Raw genomic sequence first — 22,066 nt, forward strand, 5'->3', positions numbered from 1 at the left:
TTTTTGTTTGGTTAGAATAATATTAATGAACAAAGCATAAAAATAAATTAACTACAACTTGGTAATGAAGATGGTGCTGATATTTTGATATCTTCTCCATATCGATTTAATAATTTTCTAACAACTTCTCCAAAAGACTTATATCCTTTTTCTTCTTGAATAGCTCTAAGTTCTTTAAAGACTTGATGTGATACTCGAATTTTTGGATGTCGTTGTTCTGGTTTGAGTTCTTTCAATTTTTTTGCTTCTCTTTTTCTTTCTTTTAATAATTTTTCTTGTTCATCAATACAATTAAATAATTGTTTAGTTATATTCTTATCATTTGTATATGTTGTTTGTACATAATATGTTGGATAATCAACAAATGGATGTCGTGGTAATGAATACATTTTGTTTTAGACTATTTCTCATAGTTTATTTTCAGTTTAAATAAGAATATTCATGTAAATTTCCAGTTACTAAATATGGCAAATTATTTTTAAAGTATATTGTCCAAAATAAAAGATAACCCAAAATAACATATGATGTCTAAAACATTGATTTGAACATCCGAAAATAGTTAAAAGAGACAAAAAGAAACTTTCCCTCTGGTCCACTCTTTGTTATTCTATAATTCTAATAATTTCATTTTCATTTATTTTTTATTTGGCTATCTGTTCATATGAACAAAAATAAAACATATCTTAAATAACATTCTATCTATTCTGCCTTTTTCTATTTTTACTTTAAAATTAAATCAAATTACCCACTATGAAAGAAAAAAGTGAATTTAAAAAAAAAGGCTAAATTGTGTTATTATTAAAAATAGAACAAAATTGATATAAAAACAAAAATTATACCATTATTTAAAGAATTTTTTGTTATTCAAGGGAATTTAATCTAATAGAAAAGAATAATATTAGAAATATTTTGTTTCAATAAAAATTATCCAGTAAAGTCAAAAAAATAGTAAAATTAGACATAAGAAGGCAGAACTTAAAAAAAATAAATAATTTAAAGTTGAAAAGGAAAAAAGATGAAGAAAAAACTAAAAAAAGTAATTATTAATGGATAAGATTCCACATACCTTTAAAGATTGTACACAACCAGTGGAGAATAAAAAATGTGTGTACTGTAATAAAGAAATTAAAAAGAAACAAAAGGCTGTTTATTGTACAGTCTGCAATATTTATTTACATGAAAAGAAATGTATTGACAAATTCCGTAAAGAACCAACTTCATGTAAGAGACCAATAAAAGTAGAAGTTGAAATGCCATCAGAAGAAGTTGTTCAACAAAAATTTGCAGTTGTTGCTAAAGAAATGAAGATTGATAATCCTGAATTGATTACTATCCCGAATCAATGGAAGTTAGTTCAAGAATATGAAAAGAAACAAAAGAAAGATATTAGAATTCAATTAAATGCTCAAAAGACAGGTAATTGGAGAAATGCTATTACTGACCCTAAATATCTTGCTGAACTTCTTAAGACAAGAGATGACATGGATTTATTAAATGAGATGGTTGTTGTTTTTCGGTCATCATCAGTATCGTTTATTAAGACATTTGTTTCAGTTGGAGGTCTTGCTAATTTAATGGCAATTTATAAAAAGAAAATGGAAACAGAAAATAGTAATATAGCAATTGATGAAGAGAGAAAATGTTGTGAAGTTCTTCGATATGTTTTTGCTGAAGAAGATGCTACAGTTGCTTTAATTGAGATAGATGGTGGAGTTGAATTATTATTAAAAGGTATGAACTCTAAAAGAATAACACCAGATAATCAATTAGATATTTTATTAGAAATTACATTAACATCATCTATGGTAGAACATCCAAGTCAAGAAGGTTTATATCTTGGGGGAGACGTGTGTGTAATGAATGCATTTTCCAACTTAGTTTCTGAAGGAGTTGATATGAAAAAGTTCCTTTCATTTTTCTCATTATTTAGTAAGAGTAAAAGTGAAAAATTTAAACACGCATCCTTAGTTTTAATTAATAATTTAATCGATCAACCTGAATTGGAACATCGTATGGATGTAAGAAATAGTTTCATTGAAATTGGACTTGTTAATGAATTAGAGAATATGAAAAATACAGAATGGATGAAAGTAGATAAAATTAAAGATTCTATTAATGACTTCTTTGATAGTTGGGAAGAAGATAAAAAGGAAGTAGAGTCTCGTTTTGATGATCTTAAACAGGTTGTTGATTTTGAAAGTACTAAATCATTGAATAATTATGTTACTGAACAGATGGACAAATTTGAATGCAGTGATATTTTGATGAATGTTCATAAAGAAATATTATTCTTTGCTAAAGCAAAAGAAGACAATTTGTTATTAATTAAGAAGATTGTAATTCTTACAGGTATTATAAGACAAATATCTCTTCAAGTCACTAAGAACAATAATGAAAAATCTAATAAAAAAAAGGTTGAGTCTGGAGACAATGAAGAAGAAAGAATTAAAATTGATGAAGTTTTTGATAGAATGAAACTTGATTGGGAAAAAGTTACTGTGGATCAATCAATTCTTGAAGACCTTAATAAGAAAAAACAAGATTTAAAAAACTCTAAAGAACAGTTACAAATTACTTTAGAAAAAATCAAAACCATAGAAAAAGAAGTATCGTCAATAGACCAAGAAAATTCTGACGTTAACAAAGAATTAAATGACAAGAAAGAGAAAATTCAAGAAATTGATACTGAAAGTAAAAAGATCAATGATGAAATAGAAGAGATTAAAAAGAAGATAGAACAAACAAAAAAAGAGTTAGCTTCTAAGCCTAAGGGTATTTCTGTATCTGACACTTCTTTAGCTCCACCTCCTCCTCCTGGAGTAAGTTCAGTTCCACCACCTCCTCCTCCTCCTGGAGTAAGTTCAGTTCCACCACCTCCTCCTCCTCCTGGAGTAAGTTCAGTTCCACCACCTCCCCCTCCTCCTGGAATGCCGGGTATGCCTCCACCACCTCCCCCTCCTCCTGGAATGCCGGGTATGCCTCCACCACCTCCTCCTCCTGGAATGCCGGGTATGCCTCCACCACCTCCTCCTCCTGGAATGCCAGGTATGCCACCACCTCCCCCTGGAATGCCAGGTATGCCACCACCTCCCCCTGGAATGCCAGGTATGCCCCCACCTCCCCCTGGTGGATTTGGATTTAGACCTGCAGCACCAGTCATTAACGGATTAGTTGATACTCTCCCAAAACCAAAATCCAAAGTAAAGAATTTCATGTGGCAAAAGATGAATGACAAAAACTTAAGTGGAACGTTATTTACTAAGTTAGATACATTAGATAAAACAAAACAAAAACTTGACCTTTCATTAATTGAAGCAGCGTTCAAAGTTCCTGAAAAGGTTAAGCCAGTAGCAGATGCAGCTCCGAAAGAAACGAAAAAACAAGGGCCTATTTGTATTCTTGATGCTAAGAATAACCAAACCTTTACGATTTTGCTTAAAGGGTTTAAGAATAAAACACCAGAAGAGGTTTGTGCGGCCATTAATAGTGTAGATCAAACAGTGTTTGAAGAAACTTCAACAATAAAAACTATGTTAAAAGCTCTTGAAGATGCTAAAGAAGAAATTGGACAAGTTGAAGAACATATTAAAGAGAAAGGAACCGATAATTTAGGAAGTGCAGAGATGTTTGTCCATGCACTAAATGGAGTAAGTAATATCACCCTTAAATTAAATTCGTTCCAATCAAAAATGGAACTTCCAGTTAAATTAGAAGAAGTTGGACCAAATATTAAACATGTTATAAAAGCTTCAAACCAATTACTTGATAGTAAGAAATTCATTCATTTGATGGAAGTTATTTTATTAATGGGTAATTTCCTTAATTCAGGAACAGCAAAAGGTAATGTTGCAGGATTTAAGTTTGAAACTCTTAACAAAACTCTTGACACAAAAACTGGTGATAATAAAAGAACACTTCTTCATATTATTCAGGAATACGCTTCAGAAAAGTTAAAAGATGAAGTAGATGGATGGCAAAATGAGGTTACAGAAATTCCATTAGCAGCAAAAGTACCTGGTGCTCAATTTGAAAGTGATATCAAATCATTAGAAAAAATGTACAACGATATTCAAACAGCTGTAGGAAAAATCCCTGAGGATGGTTCAAAATTCCATCCAATTATGAAACAATTCCTTGAAGAAACACGAGGTAAATTAGATGCAGTTGCTAAAGACTTTACTGAAATGAATGAGATATATAAAAAAGCAATTCAATACATGGCACTTGATATTGCTAAACCACCACCCCCTGAAGAATTCTTTACTACTTTATCTACTTTTATTTCAAATTGGAACCGTGTTACAGAAGAAAATAAAAAACTTCAAGCACAAAGAGAAAAAGAAGCTAAAAAGGCAGAGGCTGCTGCAGCTAAAAAGGCTGGTAAAAAGAAGGCTTCATTAGCACCTATTCCAGGAGAAGAAGGTAATATGGTTAAAGGACGTAAACAAAACCCACTAGCAATGGAAGCAGCTGCTAGTGTTGGTGGATTGAAAAAAACTGGGTTCACTTTTAAGAAGAAAACAACAAAGGTTTTAAAGACAATGGACATCTAAAGGAAATAATTCACTTTTCGTTTTTATATTTTATCTGTTATTATATTTAATACTAATCATAAAAATAATTAACTAAAATTAATCAATTCCCAATTTTACATTTCTTCTCTTTTGAGAATGTTTTTTAGCTTTTGCTTCTTTTCGAAGCATTGCTTCAATTGCTTTTTTTGGAACACCATCACGCCGTAATTGTTTAATTCGTTTAGCTGAGGTTTTGTATTGATTTGTTTCTTTTCCTTGTTGGACTTGACGTGCACTTAAGACTTTTTTCCCATTAAACCGAGATCCAGTAGCAAGTACACTCGTAATTTTACTTACTTTGTTCTTAAAACGAGCAGCAGGAACTGATGAATTTGTAATTTTTGTGAATGACTTTTTTGGTTTTGATTCATTTTTCTTTTTGTTCTCTTTTGTTTTGTTTGGAGTTAGTTTTCTTTCTTTGTTTCCTGTTCTTTTTCCCTTTCTTTTCATGTTGTTATCCTTTCCCATCTTCTCCTAATTACAATTATTTTATTTCAAGGTTTTGATGTCCTTAGTTTTTTTAATAGTTTTTAAATAATATTATTGTCTGAAAAAATAACAAAATTTTTATTGAGTTTGTTTTAATTAATAAAAGAATATCAAACACAATATTTTGTGTTTGATAATAATTTGTTTGTTGATCAGATTTTATTTTATGTTCTTGATACCAATGATAATAACAAAAGAAATACATACCATCATGAAACTAATTCAAGTTATGATTGTTTTAGGACCAAGAATTAAATTTTCTAAAGTCAATAGGTTGTGTGTAATGAGTTTATAAATGTTATAAGAATATTGTTTATAATTAAACACAATAAAAAAATAAATTAATTTTTGATTAAACTTATTGTACATTTTTATGAAAGTATGTGTTTTGTCTTTCTTTTATTATGGACTTATGATAATTATATCAAGACTAATGACTTAGTTTAGTGTTATTAATCCTATTTTATTTGAAAAATTTGCTCAAATAATATAAACACAGTTTTTCTAACAATAAAAAGTCTTAAGCTTAACAAAGATAATAACAGATATCCTCAAAAGAAGTTGTGATAAGAATTAGACAATTGTGTTTAATTGTAAATAAGAATTATTAAGAACAAGATTAAGATGTAACTTTTTTTTTATTTTTATTTTGATTTATTTTCCTTTTGACAATTTCAAACAAAAAAAAGATTCAATCTTCTCTTTTTGGTGACTTTTTAAATTGAAGTTTATTGGGAAAAATAGTATGGCAAACTCTAATGATGTTATATGTATTATTGAAGAGATTACTCAAGTTGTTGTTAAAAGTTTAGTTCAAAAGCACAAATTTCCTTTGTTACAAACAAAACGTAATTGTAACGTAAGATGTCCAAGGTTCACAGTTAAGAAAAAAAAATACTTCAAACTTCTTGTTATCCTTTCTACAATTTATGAATTAATATTAACAAATAAACAGTTCACAGTAAGGGAACTCTATTATACTCATAAAACAATTTTTAAAGATCAGACAGAATTAGAAAATTTAATTAGAGACATCAAATTACTGTTTGGAGTTAACGACTTAAATATACTGCATTTAACCCATACCCCACGAGGAATATTATTTGGTGAAGTTACACTTGTAACACCTATTTATGTAATGGATTTTACTAAGAAGCTTCAACTACCAATTCTTTCGTCTCCATTTCAATTTATTATTCCTAATCGAAGATGTTTTCTTTTAATTGTAGAAAAGGAAGCATTTTTTGAGCGATTAGTCCAGTCTCATTTAAGTGATCAATTTCCTTGTATTATCTTGTGTAGTAGGGGATTTCCAGATAATGCAACATTTACTATTGCTCACCACTTAACACAAAAACTAAATATAATCCCATGTTGTCTTGTTGATGGTGACGTTTATGGTATTGAAATTTTCTTGACTTTTTTGTGTGGTAGTTGGAAAAAGAACGGAATTTCAAGAATATCCAAACAAAATGATGAAGGAATTTCATTATTAAGATGGAGTTTATTAAGACCATCAGATACCAAAGGAATATCTCCATTAACTGATCGAGAAAAAGTTATTGCAAATCATATGTTAGAATCAGAAGTGGTTAAGTGTAATCAAGAAATTGAGTTAGAGATTAAAACATTACTCAAAAACAATACTAAAATGGAGTTAGATGAATTAGCCAATACTAATGTATCATTTTTTGAAACAACTATTATTTCGAGTTGTCTTCATCATTCAACACTTTTTAAAATTCCAATAGATGGTAAAAAAAATTAATTCGACATTTGTAAGACAATGATTCTGTCAACAGAAAAAGGATTGTTTGGGCTATTGCATCCATTTAAATCAGTGTTATTAATTCCATCATACCTAAAAGATATGTTGTAAAAAAATGAATTTTTTACATTAATGTCAGCAATAGAATAATAGCCAAATCGCATTCCACCCCAAAATTCACCATTTCCTACTTCAAACAACTTATTAATATCTTTATCATAAAAACGAATCCCACCTTGCTCTCCTACTTTGGCATTCCACTTTGTTGGTTCAGAAAATCGGTTGTTTGAATTTAAAACAAAAATGAAATTTTTTTCATCATATATCCATGAATCCATTTTATCAATTGGTTTATCAAAATAAGCACCAAAACTATTCCCCATTTCATCTATTGTGATAAAATATAAATTTGGTTTATTGAATGTAATTGAATAGAATTCCTTTGCTAATTTTGAATCGGTGTTTGAGTCATAAATTATTTCTCCTTTTAACATTGAACTCCATTCAACTAACCATTTTTTATAATTTTTTAATACCTCACTTTGTTCAATAGTAACAACTTCCTTTTTCTGGGGTTGTACTTTACTATTTGTTCCACCCATATATATCAATTTAAGTTCTTTTTTTTTTTATTGAATTTTTTATTTCGTAAATTTTAATAAATTATGGTTTTGTATTTTTTGTTAAGAAAAAATTGATTTGATGACTTTCAATTCTATAGATTTTGCTAAATATAGGAATTTCCTAAAAATAGAATTTTTCATTTATCTATTAATAACTCTTATTTTTTTGAATAAGGTAAGTTATAATTTATTGAGTTTAAATTAAGAAAATGAATTAATTTCATTGTTAAACTCCCTTCATTTAGTTTTCTTGAATCTTGTACTATAATATTTATCAATTAAAATAAAAGTTAACATATTTTTTTTAAAGAATCACATAAGTTTTAATATCTTTTTTGTTATCTTTGTTATGAGAATATTATAAACTTTAATAAATAAATGACTAAAAGAAATAATAAACTGTTAATTTTATTATATATCTAGGATACTTTTCTTTTATAAAGCTGTAAAAAAAATTTCTTTAATTGGATATCAAAAACAATTTAAAAAATATTATAATAAATAGATTAAATAATATTTCTTTATTTTTTTTTCTTTATAGATACCATCCTCTTATTGTTCATTCTAACAAAGTATAAAAAAATATATTTTTCTCAAATTTAAATCCAACAAAAGAACAAACGATAAGAATGGATCATCATAAATAAGTTAAGACAACCCTTTCCTAATATATAGATTAATTGACGTATCTTTTAATTATTAATCACATTTATTTTATAAAAGTTATATTAAAAAAAAATCTGACAAATTAGATTATTTAAGCAAGGATTGAATAAACAACCATAATAGTAACAAAGCATATGAGGTTGGTGTAATTTACTATCCCCGATGAAAATTCAAGATGGGCAACATTATACTCTACACAATAAATAATATTCACTGATGGTGCTGGACATAGACAACACAACATAATACAAACTCTTGTTATATGAGTTGCAACATTTCCAGTAGAAAAATAAATAGAAAGCCCAACAATAAGTCCAACAATAATTTTAAAAATAGCAACTTGAAGAACAACTTTAATATATTTTAATGGAATTTTCCACTCAAAGAAAAGGCCTAAGATGCTATAGGCAAGAAGAGTATTTCCTGAGGCTACAGTTGTAACAATTTTTCTAATCACAAAAGGAACTGGAATATTACAAAGCCCAATGAGATAACCTAATGGATAGAAATACATTGGAACTGAAGTGAAAATAGATTTTAATATTGTAAAAATTAAATGTTTTTTATCTACAGTAGAATTTAATCTCTTTTCTTTTTTGCTTTTTGGGTTAAGAATATTTCCTTCTTTTTCTGTTTGAATAACAATTTGTTGAGAATGACCAGTATCTTGAGCTTTATCTGGTGTAATTATTGAACCACTTTCTTGTAACTTTGGAGATTTTTCATTAACTGGTGGAGTAGTTGATGACTTCATTCCATAATTTGAAAGAGTATCAATACCAACAGAAATAGATGGACTTGGTGTTCCTAAAATAATAGAGTGTTCAATTTCAGGAATTATTTGTTTTAATTCTTCATCTTTTAACTCTATGTCAATGTCTATTTGTTCTTCATCTTTAATAGTTTTATTAGTATTTTGTAGTATAGCATAGATTGGTCTAATAACACAATAACAACAAAAGTCGTTACTTAAATTAAATAAGATTGACATTGAAATAGCATGGTCTCCATCTAATATCTCAAGAATTGGAAATAAGAATAACCCAATATTACAACCTAAACACCCTCCAAGTTTTTGTATCCATGGTACTTCAGATTTGAAAATAAACCTAAAAATAATAAAGCCACAAATGGCCAAAACTATTTCATATATACATCCTGCCATAAAAACAACCCATGCATCAGAATCTAATGAGTGTTGATTAATAAGTGCTTTTAGTACAATACAAGGTAACGCTATGTTAAATACAATTTTCATAAGTAATCCACTATTTTCCCTAATAACTCCACGATACCAAATAATTTTGATAATAAAAGCTACAGTCATAATAAAAATTAACATCCCAAATTGATCAGCAATTCCCATTCTTTGTTAATCCATTCAAGATAGAGATTACAGGGTTTTAGGAATTACTAACAATCTAAACAAAAAACAACACAAAGTTTTATTACTAATTGCAAATTGTTGACTCACCACCTCAACCCTTTAGATTCTATTTTTATTTTTACTTCCATTTTTTCTGTTTCCTCTTATTTTTTGATTTATGTTTTTATTAATTAAAAAAAATTTAAAAAACTCCAATCATTTAATGTAAAGTGTTCTTTTAAAAAAGTGGGTCATATTTCCTTTTTAAGAAAATTGGTTTTGGTGGATCATAGAGAATCTGCATCAATCCAGTTCCAAGACCTACTTGATTACCAACAATAATACTTTCAGAAACCCCTTTAATTTCATCTTTTCTAGAATGGACAGCAGCATCAAACAAATGATCGTTAGTACGTTCAAATGATGCAAAAGTAAATACAGAATCTTTCATTTTAGAAATACCATATCTTGTGATACCTAATATAACTCCTTTGAATGTCATTAAATCAGATAATAATAACAAATGCCTTACATCAATAGATAAACCATATGCATCCATAACATTTTTAATTTCTGAAATAATCGTACTTCTAGCAGCTTCAATCCCAAGTACTTTTTCTACAACAGCAATATGGTTAGATGTAGTTTCTTCTCCAATTACTCCAGGAGTACCCATTACTTTTAACAATTCACTTCCTTCAACTAATAATTCAAATAAACCTTTATTTTTATTAATAACAGCTCTACCAGTATTTTCAATTCCACAAACAATAACTTCTAATAATTGATTTCTTAATGAATTTAATGCAAACAATAATGAAGTACTTGCTTTATCTACATAAACTCTTAATTTTTGTTTATTTCTTATAATAACTTGGTTATCTTTTAATTTTAATCCACGATAATTTAATAATACATCTTGAACTTTTTCAATAGTACATTCTAACTCTAATTGTTTAATTGTTTCAAAATCTAACTTTACTGATATATATGCTTCAGCTGGTTTAAATACAATTTTAATTGATTTAGCAATTTCTTTTAATCGAGTAGCTTCAATCCTTCCTTTAACAATTCTTGCTGATGTCAGGTCTTGAGAATTAACTAATTTAGCAGTAACAATTGGTGTTTGAATTTTTTTACTTGCGTTAATAATTTCTTTAATACGTGGTACACCAAGAGCAATATTCATTGACGCTACACCTGCAAAGTGGAATGTCTTTAATACCATTTGTGTTGATGGTTCACCCATAGATTGTCCAGCCAATGCACCAACAGGTGTTCCAGCTTCACAAACACTTCTAAGACCTTTTTTTTGACAAATAGAAATAAATTCTTTTAATGTCTGAATAGTAATTCCACATAATCCATGTTGAGCATTTTCTTGGTCATAACGATTATAAATCTCTATCATTTCTTCTTTTTTTTCTTTTAAAAATGTTTCTAATTGTTGTTTCCATAATTCTGAAACAATTTTTGTTTGACTAATTATTGCATTATATTCTTTATCAAAATTTTCTGGTGTAATGTATTCATCATCTGGTTTTTGGTTTTGTTGTAAATTAGATAAAACAGATTCTAAATTAATTGGATACTTATCACTTTCTACTTTTAATGGATCTAACCCATCATCTCCATATTTAAATTCAATAACTGTTAATGATGCACTTCTAACTGTTCCATCATAATGAACATGTAAATCTTCTAATGCTTTCATTAATCTTCTTTGCATATAACCAGTTTCTGCAGTCTTTACAGCAGAGTCTACTAATCCTTCTCTACCACCCATAGTATGGAAGAAAAATTCTGTAGCATTTAATCCTGTAAAGAATGAATTCTTTACAAATCCTTTTGCTTGTGGAGTTCTTGAATGTAATGCAAAATGAGGTAAAGAACGTGAAATAAAACCATCAGAAACTCTTCCACCATTAACTGTTTGTTGTCCAACACATGCAATCATTTGAGAAATATTAATAACAGAACCTTTACTTCCAGACAATGCCATAACTAATGGAGAATTATCAGATTTTAATTCTTCAATACATCTTTTACCAGCTCTTTCTCTAATTTCTGATAGTTCATTATTAAGTAAAGCTTCTAATGTTTGTTCTGGTGTTGAACCAGCTTGAACTTCTTGTTTACCACTTTTATAATCTTCAATAAATTGATCACATTTTTTATACCCTTCACTCACTAATTCTTCTTTCATTTGAGTTAAATCTGCAGATGGTGTAACATCTGAGATTCCAATAGAAAATCCATAATCTCCAAGAAATCTTGCACAAAATCTTGAGATATGAGCCATAATTTTAGCACTTTCTAATGTTCCATAATCTCTTAAAATTAAATGGAATAATCCAGTTTTATTACCAGACCCAATAATTGACTTTTCTATTTGACCACATAACAATTGACTATTCTTAAAACATATCCATCCATCTTTAACGCACATCCATTTACCTTCTTTACTATACAATTTACTTGGTACATCTAATGAAATGTTAACTCCTTCATGTTTATTTGGTTTTAATGCTAATCCATATAATTGCTTTCCGGTCCATAATTTTTTTGGTTTCAAATATGCTGGTGTTGGAAGATCAATTTCTGTTCCTGCATTATGGAACCAGCACGCCCATTGCATCATATCTTCTTCTTCAATAACAAAATCTTTACTTGTAAGAAGATATGACGTAGTAAGAAAATCTTGTGTTTCTGCAATAATCATTTGACCAGTTCTTGGTGTTTGAAGATTCTTTGCTGAATGCATTAACATTAAACATTCAGCCCTTGCTTCTTCTGTTTGTGGTACATGTAAATTCATTTCATCTCCATCAAAATCTGCATTATATGGTGTACATACACATTCATTAAAACGTAAAGTTCTCCAAGGAAGAATTTTTGCCTTATGACACATAATACTAATTCTATGTAATGAAGGTTGCCTGTTGAACAATACAATATCATTATCTTCCAAATGTCTTTCAACAATATCCCCAATTTTTAAATCTTTAGCAAATTTTTCTCTCATTTCTAATTTAATACACATAGACCTTCTTAATCCATCAGTACCACCAATAATACTATTACATCCTGGATAAATATTAGATCCATTAATGACTAATTGTCTTAACTTATCAATATTATGTTTAGTTACTCTTTCTGGATATGTTAATTTTATTGCCATTAATTTAGGAACTCCAATTTGTTCAATATCCAAATTAGGGTCAGGGGAGATAACTGTTCTTCCAGAAAAATCAACCCTTTTACCTAATAAATTTCCTCTAAATCTACCATGTTTTCCTTTTAATCTTTGACATATTGATCTTAATGGTTTTCCTTTATCATCACAACCAGGCAAATCTGAATTAATAAACATTGACACTGCAATTGTTAACTGATCCCATGAGTCATAATATTGATATGGTGAAGCTCCTCTTTTAATCATTTCTTTAATTCTATCATTACATTCCATAATTTCTTTTAACTGTGTTGTTAAATCATCTTCATTTGAAGCATTTCCACCATCCATAGCAACAGATGGTCTAATGGCAATAGGAGGAACTGGGACAGAAGTTAAAATCATATTTTCTGGTGGTGCATTATCTGGATCAAAGTCCATTGTTTCTATATCTTCTCTAATAAGACTTCTGAATATTGAAAGAACTTTTCTTGGGTCAAGATCTTCTTGTGCATTATCAACAAATGCATTAATATCTTTATCAAGTTTAATTGATTCTTCAAAACCATCATAAAATTCATTCATTTCAGTAATAGTAGCGTCTCTATGATATTTGTCATGAACAAGTCTTAAATTACCATATTTTTTAATACTCCCATTAATAGCATTACAATGAGGACAACTATTATAATGTTTTCTACATTGAGTAATTAATGCTCTTACAAGATAAGTACGTGCAACAGTATCTGTTTTTTTATTTCTCATTCTTCTTAAATAAAAATCACGTTCTTCATTAGTTAAAAGAATTCTATTACAATTTTTACAAACACATTGTAATACTTGAATAATTGGTCTAAAGAATCCAATATGAAATACTGGTAATTCTAAATTAATTACAGCAAAATGACCACTACATTCTTCTATCCTTTTACCACATGTTTCACAAACACTTAGTGAATCACAAACCCCTAATCTTCTATCAAGAACACCATTAGGATTTGGTTTTCTTGTGTTTGGTTGAAACAAAAAATGTTCAGTAACTTCAAACTCACTCTCTCGATTCATTTCTTCTTGACTAAACATAGTAAATTGAATATCACATACTTTACCAGGTCTTTCTGATGGACCAACAAATTCAATATTTTCTTTATCAATTTCAATTTTTCCAACACCTTTAAGTTGGCGTGTTTTTCCTTTACTCATATGAATACTAATTTCTTTCTTAGTTTTTTTTTTTCCTTTTTATTTTATTTCTTCTTTTCTTTAGTTATGTTTCTTTCATTGGGTTCTTTCACTATTCATTAGAATATTATCCTACTCTTTATTAAAAAACATTTTATTTAACCACAAATTTGAGTCTTTAATCTTATTTTTTTTGTTTTTTTTCTTTTTTATAATTTTGTTTTAGGGTTAAAATATATTAAAAGTATTATTTAATAATAAACTTTTAATATAATTAAAGTTTGATGTATCACTAAACTTAAAAATTTAAAATTATGAATATTAGATGTTATTCAAATAATCAACAATTACAAAATGGAGGTTTGAAGATCAGTTTTAGGACATAAAGGATGTTCAAACTTATAACTATACACTGACATACTTTTTGTAAATTTTGGTTGAACACGCAAAGAATCAAAGAAAGGGTGATAAAGTAAATCCTAAATAAAATGAACAAATATTTAATGAATAAAAGAAATAAATACAAACACCTAATCCCCAATAAGTATTTTTTATATTTTTTAAATACTTTTTAAAATCTGTTAATAATTTTTTGTCTTCAATAAGAGTTTTTGATTGAACATAATTAAATCCTTGTAATGATTCACAAAATTTAAGACGATCAACATATTCATCAAATAGTTCTTGTCCTTTTCCTATTATCTCTCCATCAACTTGTATTCTTGAAGAACCAAAATCACATATTTTTACTACAGTAATCGAAGTTTTCCATGCACTATTATCAAATGGATTAAAATAATAATGATCTTTCTTTGCTTTATTTATCATTATATTATTTGCATGTAAATCATTATGCATGAAAGATAATTCTTTTTGTCCAATCATTAAAGCCCAAATAACTTGAAATATTATTTCTTTAACTTCTTGCATTTCAAATAATTCTCGTTTTGATATTGATTTTCTTTTGGCAAATGTCATTTCTGCATATTCCATAACAAATGATATTTTTTGTTCTGAATCCCCTTGATGTTCAGACTCATTAACAAATGACTTAAACCATTGATACATATAAATAAAATTATTACAATATCGTTTTATCATTAACTTTGCTAATGCTTTAAATATTCTACACTCAGCATATGATGTTTCTTGAAAATCTCGAGGTTTTTTAATAATTTGAGTTTTCATAGCAACTTTTTCTGGTTTAGTAGAAACAGATAATTTTTGGTTATATGTTCTTACGGTATTAATTGGACTTAGTGGCTGACTTCTTTTTCTTTGAACTCCATTTTGTCGTTCCATTGCTGCAATACTTTGTCGCGACAATGGAACGTCAAAACCTTCTGATTCAATTTTACTTTTTTCAAATAAATAAACGGTGTTTGATGGTCTTGAACGTTGTCGTTGTGGTGGTCCTTGAATTATTGAAAGAGATTGACGAAGTGGTGGTTGAAGAGAAGGTCTAATGGATACACGAGGAACATCAAACTCTTTTTTAACTTCTGCAACAAAAACACTTCCAAACCTTCCATGTGCTATTTCATTTCCAACACTAATACAATCATTTTGTAACTGGGACGTTTCTGGTATGTCAAAGAGTTGTGAAACGGTTCTTCGTGAAGTTGACATATAACTATTAAAACAAAAAATTTATTTTTTTTTTCAGGGTTTTCATTTTTATTATTTGTATTTTAAAAGAATACAAAAATCGGTCGTTGCGGGGGTCGAACCCACGGCCTTCTCCTTCGGAGGGAGATGCGCTTCCACTGCGCTAAACGACCCTTTCATATAATTATTTAAAATGTCAATGTAACAATAATCATTAAAATGTCATATTTCATATTAAATATAAAAAATAATATTCATAATATTTGTACTATTAATAAGTATCATCATTATGAAAAGAAATAGAACTACTATTAGTTAAATATTAAGAGAACATGAATTAAGAATGAGGTGATAAAAATTAAGATTGAATTGATATCCCGAATTCAAACAATAAGAAATTAGAAAAAATGGTTAATATAGTAAGTAAATTATAAAAAAAAATAATAATTTATGTCATGAAGAAAAAAGGAAGATTACAAAAGTTTCTCATTGGAACGTCTTTTCATATCAAAATAAAAATAAGAATTTATAAGGGGAGAGAAAACTAAGTATTAAAAGTATTGAAACAAAAAGTGATGGTCAATACTACATTATTAATTCTAAAACTAAGAATTAATTAACTCAAACAATGTTATTACTACTGATTTAAAAAATGCAATGATTTATTAATTAATAATTATGCTATGGAAATTAGAGTGAAGCATTTAAAGATTTATTAAATCATAATATTCTAACAAGATTAAAAATTGTTTTTGCTATACTTATAGTAGTACAAAAGAAATGGTTAAGTTTAGAAGTTTTCTTCAACTTAGAATAAATTTAGCTAATTTACTTGAAAATCTTACTGAAGATGATTTACCATTTATTATAACTAATCTTCCTGTTGATATATAAATGAATTTGTTATTGAGAGTTGTAGAAAATAAATATAAGTAAGAGAGATTTACTGAAACTGTTTTAAATTTTAGTTTACCAATTGTATTGAAAGAATTAATAAATGACAGTCTATTAATAACGATATACTATATTATCAAAAATCTATAAAAGAGTAGTTTTCTTGTCAAGTATCAAATCAGTCTGAATTTAAAACACTTAAAAAATACTTAGAGGAAAGGAAAATATTATTATTATTGTAGAAAATCAAAATGAATTTAGTCTTGGTTGTTATATCAATAAATTTCCAACTTTAATTAAAAGACTATGAAAATTAATTGTTCAGTTTTGAGTCTAAAGGGATTTGTGGTAAAATTGAAGATAATACAATAGAACAAACAGGTATTATTACTTTAAATAATGGTAAATTAGAATTAAAAAACTATTTTAAAATTGAGTCCAAAGAAGACTATTTAACCTTTACTTAGAAAAATCATTTCGAAGATTCTTTCAATGGTGCTTCAACACTTGGATATTCTCAACGTGGTTTTGGTTTAGAAGGATCACAAGTATCATATAGTAAAATGGTATTCAATATATTAATTTAAATTTTGTTTTTAATAAAAGATTTGTGTTAATTTCCTTGAAAAAGTAAAAATTTGAACTTAAAAAGAAAAATTGTTCCTAAATTAATGCAATCAGAAACAAATGATTTAATTCAATTAATTAATACTCAAGTAACGTATCCATCTTCATCAATAACTTCACCGTTATGTGGAGTTACAAATGATTGTACTATTTTTTATACATATGAAAATAATGAATTAATAGCATATAATATTTGTCCTAATACTAATCATAATATGTGGAAGAAAAGAAGATTTCATTTAAGTCAAGTTCTACAAATTGTTCCATGTGGTTCTTTTATATTTTCTATACAATCTAAAAATCCTTCAACGTGTTGTGGTACTGAATTATGTGGATTTAATTTAGAATTAGACATAACATATAGTTATGCTATTAGAATTCAACCAGAAGTTATGTCAAATGCTTTTATGGATGAAGGTGGTTTTATTAAATTTATTATTGCAGACTATCCTTGTTGTCTTCGCCTTATAAAAATTGATGTGAGTGATAGTAGAAAATTACCAAAAATTACTACTATCAAATGTAAAGATTTTTGTTCAGCTGAAGATCAATACGGATTTTGTGAATATTATTTTAAAGCCAAATACTCGGACAGTTGTTTTCCTCCTTTTGATAAAGAATTAAATATTAAAGCTGGTCATATTAAATCAATTCATTTTGAAGCAAACAACTTTATTACTGTTGCATTTGATAATGGTTTTGTTACTAGACTATTCCTTGATAAAGAAAAAAATGAATGTGAAATATTGATGAGTGGATTTTTATCCAAAGATTATATCTGTTCCCAAATTGTAGAATCATTGAATGGTTTTATGTTGGTGTTTCAAGACCATTCTAATCAGTCTATTATCTATTTCTTCAAATCTAATAAAACAAAAGAATGTTCGTTAATTAAAACAATAAAGATGAATCAAAAAACTGTAAATGCTTTAGTACTTCGTTCTATTTATGATGTTGATAAATTGTATGCTGTTCAATTTATTCAAAGTACGATGGCACAACCAAATAAAAAAGAAGAAGTTTTAATGGAACATTTAATTACTACTATTATTTATGATCTTAATGGAGAGTTGATTAAAAAAATAGCCCCAGTTTATTATTCTCATTCCGGAGAACATATCTCATTTCAAACAAATTTTATTTGGTATCCAGAACAATTTAGTTCATATAGATTATTTCCTAATACTGAAAATTTAATACCTTCATATTCAGTATGTACTTTAGTACATGATTTTAATAATGTTACTACTTCAATTAATGAAATTTGTATAACATCAGAAAGATTTGAAATTTGTAGAAGAGAAATACAAATGTTACCAAAATTAATAATTAGAAAAGAACAATTTTTAAAACCAGAAGATATATCGTATCATAATATTTATTGTTCTCAATTTAATTTAAAAAAATTTAGTTTATTAAGAACACAAGAAGGAGTTGAACAAGTAATGAATATAATTTATAAATTCGATTTTTTCGATTTTATATTAACTGAACTAAGAAATTCATTTAATAATAAAGCTGTTGATGAGTCTTGTATTAAATATTTAACTCAAAGTGTTATTAATGCATATCTTTCAAGTTCAAGAACAATTATAAATCTTTTATCAGAATTAGTAAAACAAGGCAAATCAGTATTATTAGCGGGAATGGAAAAAATTCATAGAACATATTCACAAATAGTGACATATCTTGAGATTGTTCATAGTGAAGAATATTTAAAAGATATTAAAATAAAACTTAGAAGTATTGATATATTTAAACCATTTATTGCTCAAAATAATATTCAATTTGAAGAACCATTAAATTTTATGCCAACAATAGTTAATACTATTAACAGAAAAGTATTTAATGGAATAAAATTTAAAAATGATTTATTTTCTGCATTTATATATTCATTTGAACATGACATTACTATTGGAATATTATTTTATCTTTATACTATTTGTTGTGGTGAATCAAATTATATAATTATTCCAGAAATTAAAAGAGCATTTAGTTTATCATTGTGTGATGGTGATAGAATTTTTTATGATGATAGAAGGTATTCTGATAATGAATTAACTATGATGTTATTTAAAGGAAGTAATCGTTTTGATAATTTAAAATTTATTTTTGATAAATTTTATGCAATTGATTCATCTCCCAGTACTATTCTTACTACTTCAATACCTATAATGAATAATTTATTATCAAGACAATGTATAGAAGATGTGGCTGAAGGGTTTGCTGAATATTGTCATAATCAATTAATAGAACCCACAATCATTAGTGAAAAAAATGGATTTTCAAGAAGTGTATTACGAAATAGACCAAGTGAATATATTCAACAAGAGAAAGGTGATGATGATACAATTGACAGAATGAAAAATTTTTTTGGTATTGGAATGCACCAACTTATTAATACCGAAAATGGCATTAAAGCAATAATTACTTGTGGAATTTATCTTAAAAAATTTAAAGACACTTTTTCTGTTGTTAGAGAATACTTAGATAAAACAAGATATACTCAAGACGATATTAATAAATTGGACTATATTATTCCTGAAGATATGAGATCATATATTCAATTAGATAATGCTCCAACTGATAAAATAATATTATCAAATGAATTGATTAATTATATATTTGAAGAGTCATATCATTTACAACGCATTATTGAATGTTATGATGCTATTAAGAATACTCTTTGGAAAGAATGTTTAATTTATCAAACTATGTTATCAAGAAATCATCAACATGTATTGACATTATTTTCTATTCTTATTCATGACAAAAATGAAAATGATATTAAGAATCTTGTATTATTGTATTTGTATTGTTCTATTGATCTCTTTAAAGATGAAGAAAAATCTTTTGTCATTATACAAAATGAATTTAAGAAATATGGACGTCTCTTTAATAAAGAAATAACTCTTCTTTTGAAAACTCAACAAGACACTTTTAATTCTCTTAAAACAGAGTATCAATATTTATGGAATCAAAAGATTAATCATTTCATTGGAAAATAAATGAAAAATAATTTAATTTATTTAAATCTTATCACTTTTTTTAAAAGAAAATCATTTTTGGTCTTTTTCTTTCAGTTTAATTATATTCCTTTGTTTAAACAGAAATGAATATAGTAAATTGTCTACTATGAGATTAAAAGTCTCACTTTAAGTGAATTTATTTAATAATAAAATACTCATTAAAAAATATTAGTCAATAATATAGAAGGATTCATTTTATGAAATAGTGCAAAATAAGTTAAGAATAAATGTGATAGAATTAGTATATAAAAACACTAATATGCACACTTTTATCAAAGACAATAAAACAATATTTGGCACTAATAAAATAAATATAATAAACATAACAAACAAGAAAAAAATAATAATTATTATAATGTTTATTAATTGATTAATTATATTCCTTTTGATTGTCTTTATTAAATTTGAATAATCGCCATCGAACATTATAAATAATAAAAATCTATTTTCTTTTACTAAAGCTATAATCTAAGATTAATTCTATATATCGTTATTAGTAAATCTAACTTAATTAATAAATGAGTAACAAAACATAATATAGAACCCCCATAAAAGAGATTTTTCTTAGACTTTGCCTTCTATTTAAATTATAGGATAAACGTTCAAAATCTGCATTATTTAAATTGGAACTTATAAAAATAAACAAAGAAAATATAACATAGTCATTGCTTTAACAACACTCAAATTATATCAGGTGATAGGTTGAGGCTCCCGTTTGTTTATGCCTTAGTACAGGAGAACATAAAGAGTTTCGTTCTATCAGTATTTTATTTCTTTTATCCCAAATACATCCATCCATAACATCAAATCCAATTCTTTGACTAATGGTCTCAATTGTAACATTAAGTTCATCAAGTTTATGGGTATAATACAAATAATTGTTTAATGCTTGATCAGTACCCCACTTTTCAATTTTATCTTTAGGACAGTACTGCTTGAATAACTCACAGTACCTCTTAACTTTTTGTATATTCCCAATAACAATACCTACATTGACTATTCTTTTTCTTTCTTTTCTTAGTTGATTTGCAAGGTTTTTTCCAAAAGTATTAGTAAGCCATTTGTAATTTAACTTTTGAGTATAATCAATACACTTGATTGTCCCATTTCCTTTACCACTGCATTCGTTGGTAATTACTAATTCATCTGGTCTAATAGTAGAAAATGCATCAGCAAACCAGATAACATCTCTGAAATCAGTGATGGCAACTCTATCAAACTCTCCTCCATGTTGTTTCAAATATTCAAGTAGATCAAAGAAGCGATATACAGCAGCATTACAAACTTGGTTATATTTTAATTCTTTTTTTCTTCGAATAACTTTAACATTAAAACTTTTCATAAGATCGAGAAATCCATCTGGTGCTTGGCCATACAATACTAAAACTTTCTTAACATTTGGTATTCCAGATTTAAGAATTGACATAGTTCTTACAATTGTTTCTCTTTGTTTGACCCACATTTCTTGATTCTTAAAATACATAGCCCAAAACACCAAATCCCTTTTGTTATTTGGTTTATATCTAAAAATGTCTCGGCACTTTCCATCATAAAGAAATTTGGAAGTGTCAATTGCTTCATTCTTAAATGTTGGTTGGACAAACAATTTTCTATAATCAATACTAGGACCACCATCGATATGTCTTTTTATAATTACTGTCTTATTGTTTTTTATTATAACAAAGAAAAGAGAGGACATTACAAACAATAAAAAACCAGTAAAGACAGTAAAAGTTAATTTCATATAACTAACAAAGTTTAAGTTACTTAAAAGTTCTTTATAGAGGAGGGCGTATTTTGGTAGTTCAGGGTTATTTTTACAATTGTCACAGTAAAAAGAAGTATTATAAAATTTAACTAATTAAAAACTATTAGAATTATTTTGAAAGATGAGTGTATTTATGAGTTATATGGATAATGTTTATATTTAAATAAATAAACATTACCTATTTTTATGTTGATTAGAAAATATTTTAACTATTGAAACAAATATTATTTAATTTGACAATTTGTAAATTATTTATTTAATTTCTTTTTATTTAAATTTCGGTTTGTTGTGATTTTA

At 27.1% G+C, this 22,066-nt stretch overlaps 9 protein-coding genes across 9 annotated transcripts, besides 29 other annotated features; 3 read left to right on the forward strand and 6 right to left on the reverse strand.

The window, feature by feature from the left end:
* Positions 1-47: 47 nt before the first annotated feature.
* On the reverse strand, positions 48-389 carry EDI_115980 (uncharacterized protein; the record flags this gene model as incomplete). The annotated part of the gene is made up of 1 exon (XM_001737188.1): positions 48-389. One exon carries the CDS (start codon positions 387-389, stop codon positions 48-50), a length of 342 nt encoding a protein of 113 aa, XP_001737240.1.
* A 586-nt stretch (positions 390-975) lies between these two features.
* Positions 976-998: a sequence feature (AT_rich).
* A 48-nt stretch (positions 999-1,046) lies between these two features.
* On the forward strand, positions 1,047-4,553 carry EDI_115990 (Inverted formin-2, putative; the record flags this gene model as incomplete). Its single annotated transcript, XM_001737189.1, has 1 exon — positions 1,047-4,553. The coding sequence occupies one exon, from the start codon at positions 1,047-1,049 to the stop codon at positions 4,551-4,553; it is 3,507 nt and encodes a 1,168-aa protein (XP_001737241.1).
* Positions 4,554-4,573: 20 nt separating this feature from the next.
* Positions 4,574-4,636: a sequence feature (AT_rich).
* On the reverse strand, positions 4,632-5,042 carry EDI_116000 (uncharacterized protein; the record flags this gene model as incomplete). The annotated part of the gene is made up of 1 exon (XM_001737190.1): positions 4,632-5,042. One exon carries the CDS (start codon positions 5,040-5,042, stop codon positions 4,632-4,634), a length of 411 nt encoding a protein of 136 aa, XP_001737242.1.
* Positions 4,927-5,021: a microsatellite.
* Positions 4,946-5,050: a microsatellite.
* Positions 5,051-5,089: 39 nt separating this feature from the next.
* Positions 5,090-5,119: a sequence feature (AT_rich).
* Positions 5,120-5,351: 232 nt separating this feature from the next.
* Positions 5,352-5,413: a sequence feature (AT_rich).
* A 281-nt stretch (positions 5,414-5,694) lies between these two features.
* Positions 5,695-5,724: a sequence feature (AT_rich).
* Positions 5,725-5,808: 84 nt separating this feature from the next.
* Positions 5,809-6,831, forward strand: EDI_116010 (meiotic recombination protein SPO11, putative; the record flags this gene model as incomplete). The annotated part of the gene is made up of 1 exon (XM_001737191.1): positions 5,809-6,831. The coding sequence occupies one exon, from the start codon at positions 5,809-5,811 to the stop codon at positions 6,829-6,831; it is 1,023 nt and encodes a 340-aa protein (XP_001737243.1).
* A 514-nt stretch (positions 6,832-7,345) lies between these two features.
* Positions 7,346-7,366: a sequence feature (AT_rich).
* Positions 7,367-7,451: 85 nt separating this feature from the next.
* Positions 7,452-7,498: a sequence feature (AT_rich).
* Positions 7,499-7,717: 219 nt separating this feature from the next.
* Positions 7,718-7,763: a sequence feature (AT_rich).
* A 45-nt stretch (positions 7,764-7,808) lies between these two features.
* Positions 7,809-7,873: a sequence feature (AT_rich).
* A 60-nt stretch (positions 7,874-7,933) lies between these two features.
* Positions 7,934-7,987: a sequence feature (AT_rich).
* A 157-nt stretch (positions 7,988-8,144) lies between these two features.
* Positions 8,145-8,194: a sequence feature (AT_rich).
* A 17-nt stretch (positions 8,195-8,211) lies between these two features.
* Positions 8,212-9,486, reverse strand: EDI_116020 (uncharacterized protein; the record flags this gene model as incomplete). Its single annotated transcript, XM_001737192.1, has 1 exon — positions 8,212-9,486. The coding sequence occupies one exon, from the start codon at positions 9,484-9,486 to the stop codon at positions 8,212-8,214; it is 1,275 nt and encodes a 424-aa protein (XP_001737244.1).
* Positions 9,487-9,611: 125 nt separating this feature from the next.
* Positions 9,612-9,675: a microsatellite.
* Positions 9,676-9,696: a sequence feature (AT_rich).
* A 28-nt stretch (positions 9,697-9,724) lies between these two features.
* On the reverse strand, positions 9,725-13,864 carry EDI_116030 (DNA-directed RNA polymerase III subunit RPC1, putative; the record flags this gene model as incomplete). Its single annotated transcript, XM_001737193.1, has 1 exon — positions 9,725-13,864. One exon carries the CDS (start codon positions 13,862-13,864, stop codon positions 9,725-9,727), a length of 4,140 nt encoding a protein of 1,379 aa, XP_001737245.1.
* Positions 13,865-13,887: 23 nt separating this feature from the next.
* Positions 13,888-13,926: a microsatellite.
* A 101-nt stretch (positions 13,927-14,027) lies between these two features.
* Positions 14,028-14,122: a sequence feature (AT_rich).
* Positions 14,123-14,190: 68 nt separating this feature from the next.
* EDI_116040 (uncharacterized protein) lies at positions 14,191-15,472 on the reverse strand (the record flags this gene model as incomplete). The annotated part of the gene is made up of 2 exons (XM_001737194.1): positions 14,191-14,322; positions 14,372-15,472. 2 exons carry the CDS (start codon positions 15,470-15,472, stop codon positions 14,191-14,193), a joined length of 1,233 nt encoding a protein of 410 aa, XP_001737246.1.
* Positions 14,389-14,437: a sequence feature (AT_rich).
* Positions 15,473-15,477: 5 nt separating the features above from the next.
* Positions 15,478-15,506: a sequence feature (AT_rich).
* Positions 15,507-15,682: 176 nt separating this feature from the next.
* Positions 15,683-15,716: a sequence feature (AT_rich).
* A 159-nt stretch (positions 15,717-15,875) lies between these two features.
* Positions 15,876-15,903: a sequence feature (AT_rich).
* Positions 15,904-16,917: 1,014 nt separating this feature from the next.
* Positions 16,918-16,950: a sequence feature (AT_rich).
* A 66-nt stretch (positions 16,951-17,016) lies between these two features.
* On the forward strand, positions 17,017-19,980 carry EDI_116050 (uncharacterized protein; the record flags this gene model as incomplete). Its single annotated transcript, XM_001737195.1, has 1 exon — positions 17,017-19,980. One exon carries the CDS (start codon positions 17,017-17,019, stop codon positions 19,978-19,980), a length of 2,964 nt encoding a protein of 987 aa, XP_001737247.1.
* Positions 18,362-18,391: a sequence feature (AT_rich).
* Positions 19,067-19,098: a sequence feature (AT_rich).
* Positions 19,974-20,007: a sequence feature (AT_rich).
* Positions 20,008-20,134: 127 nt separating this feature from the next.
* Positions 20,135-20,172: a sequence feature (AT_rich).
* A 129-nt stretch (positions 20,173-20,301) lies between these two features.
* Positions 20,302-20,382: a sequence feature (AT_rich).
* A 304-nt stretch (positions 20,383-20,686) lies between these two features.
* On the reverse strand, positions 20,687-21,745 carry EDI_116060 (uncharacterized protein; the record flags this gene model as incomplete). Its single annotated transcript, XM_001737196.1, has 2 exons — positions 20,687-21,623; positions 21,708-21,745. 2 exons carry the CDS (start codon positions 21,743-21,745, stop codon positions 20,687-20,689), a joined length of 975 nt encoding a protein of 324 aa, XP_001737248.1.
* A 98-nt stretch (positions 21,746-21,843) lies between these two features.
* Positions 21,844-21,885: a sequence feature (AT_rich).
* A 36-nt stretch (positions 21,886-21,921) lies between these two features.
* Positions 21,922-22,048: a sequence feature (AT_rich).
* Between the last annotated feature and the right edge of the window lie 18 nt (positions 22,049-22,066).

This window comes from Entamoeba dispar, genomic scaffold, assembly GCF_000209125.1.
Source record: "Entamoeba dispar SAW760 scf_1105229460459 genomic scaffold, whole genome shotgun sequence".
Lineage (NCBI taxonomy): Eukaryota > Evosea > Mastigamoebida > Endamoebidae > Entamoeba > Entamoeba dispar.